The sequence below is a fragment of the Monodelphis domestica genome, chromosome 4 (assembly GCF_027887165.1).
Source record: "Monodelphis domestica isolate mMonDom1 chromosome 4, mMonDom1.pri, whole genome shotgun sequence".
In the NCBI taxonomy this organism is placed as follows: Eukaryota; Metazoa; Chordata; class Mammalia; order Didelphimorphia; family Didelphidae; genus Monodelphis; species Monodelphis domestica.
The window spans coordinates 383482676-383487675 of NC_077230.1; the positions used below are offsets into that span (position 1 = coordinate 383482676).

A 5000-nucleotide genomic window follows, 5' to 3' on the forward strand; every position below is an offset into this window, starting at 1 on the left:
GGTCCTCACCTGGACCAAGGGAAAAAAAGGGGGTATTTAAACTGACTGTACCACCTACTTGCCCACTCTTTCAGCTTCTGCTTCTAAGCACACGCGTCTCTCAGGATGTAGAGTAAGTGGCTGTGAATGGGCTTTTCAGCCCTCCTAGGCACATGCTTTCTTATTTTGTATTTTCTTTAATTCTTAATTCTAGTAATCTTTAATAAACCTCATAAAATATAACACTTTTAACAGAGAAACTAATTTAAATTTACAGTTATGGTGACCACATGGGATGAGAAAACTCAATTAAAAAAAAAAAAAGATAGCCTAGATAGTGATTTTTAAGCCACATTTCTCCAAGGCTTTTCAGAAAAGTCTCAAGATCTCCTGCCTGCAGCCATCCACTTCTGGACCTGTTTGACCCAGATATCACTCACCTGCCTGCCCTTCCCACCCAGCCCGGCCCAGCTCGGCTCCTGTTGCCTGCTTCTCCGCTCCAGCAATCTGGACCTGTGTTCTTGCTCACCTGGTCCCAACCCACCAGGTCCCAGAAAACTCTAGCCTCGGAGCAGATCATTCATTGCCCCCAGGCCCAGGACTCACTTCCACTGGCTGGTAAAAATGATGGTGATTTTTTCTTTAGGCTACAATTAGCCTCTACGTGGACAGGGGCATGGGATAACAGTGAGGGGAAAAGAGGGAAAGAAGGAAGAGACTTTTCCAAACAGGAACTTACAAGCATGGGGTATTTAAAAGGACATGTTTTAACTGCATTGATCCTTTTATTTATATCACCTGAGATTCAGGAGAAAAATTCAGCTCCCTGCAACTCTTTGGCAAAATTTGACATTCCAAAAACCTACCCTCACTATGGGGGGCAATTCAGTGGCTCAGTGGATTGAGAGCCAGGCCTGGAGAATGGGAAGTCCTGGGTTGAAGTCTGGCCTCAGACACTTCCTGGCAGTGTGGCCCTGGGCAGGTATTTAAACCCCATTGCCTACCCCTTACCAATCTTCTCCCTTCTGACAATAGGCAAATAAATGGATAAAAAACCAAGGAACTTTAAAGAGACTGGAGGTTATATTTTTAAGTCATTTCAGACTCCATGTTTTATAAAAATCTCTGTATTCTATACATTTTGCTGATTGTTTTGTTTAAGGTTTAACTTTGTGATTTTAAGTTCATATATTACTACATTCAATACTATTCTGTTACACTGAATTAGTTTAATGTACTGGGTTTTAACTACTGTTAAATTCTGTTGCTTTTTCCCTACAACTATACTGAACAAACATTATTGAGTAAGACCATATAAAAACAGCTTTTTTTATTTTTGACTCTGTACATTTTCACATAGAGGATAGATGGACTCCATCAGAAAATTGCTATAACAACCTTTGGAAAATTTATTGAGCTCAATATCTCAAATTGATTTTAAGGGTTCTTTAGACACTATTTTTAGAATTTTTCTTAACAATCTCTGGTCATTTTGCCTGCCCCTAACACAAGGTAAGGCCCATTTTAGTAGCTAAAGTGAAATACAATTATAAACCACAACTCCCGTATTTATAACAATGTGAATGAAAGTTGGGAAGTTAATCCCAGGGCATTGTACCCCTAGAATCCTCAAAAAAAAAAAAGGAGCATCTCTCATTTATAACACTTCAGCTCACTTTACTTCCACCAGAATGATATCTAAAATTCTTGATGATGTTCAAAACTTGAAATAAGTTTTACTTTGTTTAAAAATATGTTTACCAAGGTTGAAAGATTTGCTACGTTTATAAAGTTGTGACAAATATCCATCAGTTCATAGGCTTTAAAAAATGCCATACAGCAACTTATTTGAAATATGATAGTGGATTTTTTTGCTATTGTAATTAACTGGACTATTGAGAATTTGGGGGATATTGATATGCCTACATATTTTTAATACTATTCTTTATTTTTTTAAAAACCTGTTACCTTGTAAAATTCATTTGCTTGTACTCACAGTGAATCATGGCCAGATACGAAGATCTCATTTTGGTGAGAAAGCCTTGTATTCTATATTTTCTTAGCTGACACAGAGTGTCAATGATTATAAGCTATATTTTTGGATTTTTAAAAACTCTTTTATTATTATATTTTTCTTGCATGTGCAATATACTATTTCAGTATTTTTCCTCTCCTTTTTATAGTTGATGCACATGTCACCAGTATTAAGATTTTCTTTAAATTTTTGATTTTGCAGTAGTATAAGTTTAAAATACATTTGCTATAATGTAAATGCATGCCCCAAAAGCTTGGGACTATAAACATGATGCCACTAATCATTTAAAAAAAAATTATGGGACTTTACTTAATGATTGTCTGATTCCAGGACAAGATATACAAAAGAGCCATTGCACAGGGCCAAAGAAACCAATCCAGGAAGGATTGATGTACTTCCAAGCCAATACAAAGGACTTGAACCTAGTGTGAAGACTCAAGGTTACGATGCTTAACATACATTAAGACATAGGCCTTCCTTGTATCCACACTCACTCTGAAAATACTTACAGACAAGTATCCCTAACTTGGCTCCTACTTGACTTCTATAATCTAGTCCCTTTTCTGTCTTTCATACTGTGGCAAACTTTCTGTAGTCCTGACTACTGACTGGGTAAATGCATCATTGCTTAGATCATTTTAATTGGGCCCTGATTCAAGGACCTGTTATAGATTCATTTTTCTTTTACTTAGAATTTTTATACATAAGACTTTTATAGTCTATATTTTCATCAAGAAATTATCTTTTTTATTTGGATTTTTAAAAAATTTTTCTTGCCAATTGATTCATATATCTCATAACTCAGCCATGCATCCCTAAATGATCCCTGTTCAAGGGGAAATAAATTTATTATTTTAAATTGCAAAGTTTAAATTCCTTTTGAGAAGAATTTTAGGTTAAGAAACATGATACCTCGCTTTTCCGGCTCAGATGGAGTCTTCAAGGACGTAGCCGCCTCAGTAACGCCAGTGCCCTCAACCGACTGCACGGCTCCCGGAGACGACAGAGGCAATGGAGAGATCGGAGACGAGCAATGATTGCCAAGGCAAACAAATTGGACTCTGGCAAGGAAACGAGAGAGAAGAAGAAAAAGAAGAAGGCCAGGGCGGTAGAAGAAGACGCCTTGGATATGGAACCCCTTGTCAAAACAAAGCCATCTCAGAATAGTGTGGCCTCCTCAGACATGGTTCAAGAAATATCCCTGCTGAAAAAGAAAAAGAAGAAGAAGAAGAAGAAAGTCCAAGAATCAGAGAACCTAGATAGAGCCCCCCATGAGGAAAGTGAAGAGGCAGAACCCAAGGACACAATCAGATCCCTGAAGAAGCATCAGAGCATGAAGGAACTGCTTCCAAATCCTTCCGAGCTCCCATGCCAAGAGAAGAGAAAGAAGACAAAGCCATCCCTGGACTTGACATCCTCTCACTCCCCAGGAGCAGAGGCAGGGGTAGGGATGGAACTGGAAGAGGACTTTGTCAGGAAACATAAAAAGCAGAAGAAGGATAAAAGATCAGATCAGGAGAGATCTGGGGAGCAGGAGCCCAAAGAGGTCCTTCCTGACCCTATGGAGGAGGAAGAAGGAAAGGAAGGTGAGCCCATAGAGCAGGGACAGATAGAGGAGAAGCAGGAGCCCAGCAATCTCAGAGACTCTGGTGCCAAAAAGAAGAAAAAGAAGAAGAAAAAGACTTATAGGGAGGAGGAGGAGGATGAAGAGGATAGAAGTGATAACCTGCCCACTGATGAGGCCCACATAGAGGATTCCAGTGCCATTGGCAGCTACAGAAAGAAAGGCCACAAAAATAAAAAGACCAAGGCTGAACCTGCAGAACATATCCCACTGCCCAGCAGCCCTAGGAACATTGAAAAGAAAGGGAAGAAATCTAAGATACAGACAGAACCACCCCCTGCTGAAGAACCTGCTCCAAAGAAGAAAAAGAAGACAATGACAACGGCAGGTAGGAAAGTCATGCAGGACCCGAAAGGCCCAGGCATGGGACATGAATCAGACTTGGAAGTGGTATCTGAAAAAAAGGGAAACTTGGATGAAGTCACCATAGACACGGTCAGAAGAAAGGCCTTGCAAGAAGAGATTGATAGAGAATCTGGGAAAACTGAAGCTCTTGAAACCAAAGTAGAAGCGCCTACTCGGTTTGGGCAGTGGGATACAGCGACTTTTGAAAATTCCGACCAAAAGATGAAATTCCTCAGACTTATGGGGGGCTTTAAGAATTCTTCCTCAGCACTCAGCAGTTCCCCAGGTACCCTGGGCAAACCAAACATGGCTCTGAACAAGCAGGCCGCTGCCACCTTGCAGCAGAATCTACAAGTGGAATTTGACAGAGCCATGAGCTGGAAGCAGCAGCGTGGAGTCGGACTTGGCTATTCAGCTTCTGCAAACAAAAACAAATTATTTTATATAGACAGAAATGCATCCAGATCTGTAAAGTTTGATGATTAACAATGTCTTGTTCCTCCTCTCCCACCCAAATTGCCAGAGTTGTTTTTAGGTTTTCTATTACATGAACTAAATGTTGAACTGCTTTTTAAGTAGTAAGCTGGCGGAGCTTCAGTCGGGTGGTGGATTTCAGAGCCCCTCAAGGGGCTAGAGGGTAATCTGTATTATAAAAGCCAGAATAGTGTTTCTAGTATTAAAAAACACTTTTATGTTTAATGTTCAAAATTATTCTGGACGAATGGAGGCCATGATATACTAATATCTTTTTTTTTTTTAAACCCTTACTTCCAGTCTGAGTATCAGTTTGACAAAAAAGCAGCAAGGGCTGGATTAAGTATCTTGTCCACAAGCACATAGCTAGGAAGTGTGTGAGACTAGATTTGAACCCAGGTGCCCCCTGACTCCAGGTTTTCCCCTTTGCCAAGTTTAATTTGTGGCCTTGGTCCTTCTATAGTAGTGAAATAATTTTTGTTTATCTGGGAGTAGCTCTGGGAAAAGGAGCAATCATGAAATGCAAGAGAAGAGTTACAGCTA

At 39.9% G+C, this 5000-nt stretch overlaps 1 protein-coding gene across 1 annotated transcript; it reads left to right on the forward strand.

The window, feature by feature from the left end:
- The first annotated feature begins 2936 nt into the window (after positions 1-2936).
- On the forward strand, positions 2937-4682 carry LOC130453882 (lysine-rich nucleolar protein 1-like). Its single transcript, XM_056795573.1, has one exon. The coding sequence runs from the start codon at positions 3048-3050 to the stop codon at positions 4467-4469; it is 1422 nt and encodes a 473-aa protein (XP_056651551.1). The 5' UTR covers positions 2937-3047; the 3' UTR covers positions 4470-4682.
- The last annotated feature ends 318 nt before the right edge of the window (positions 4683-5000 follow it).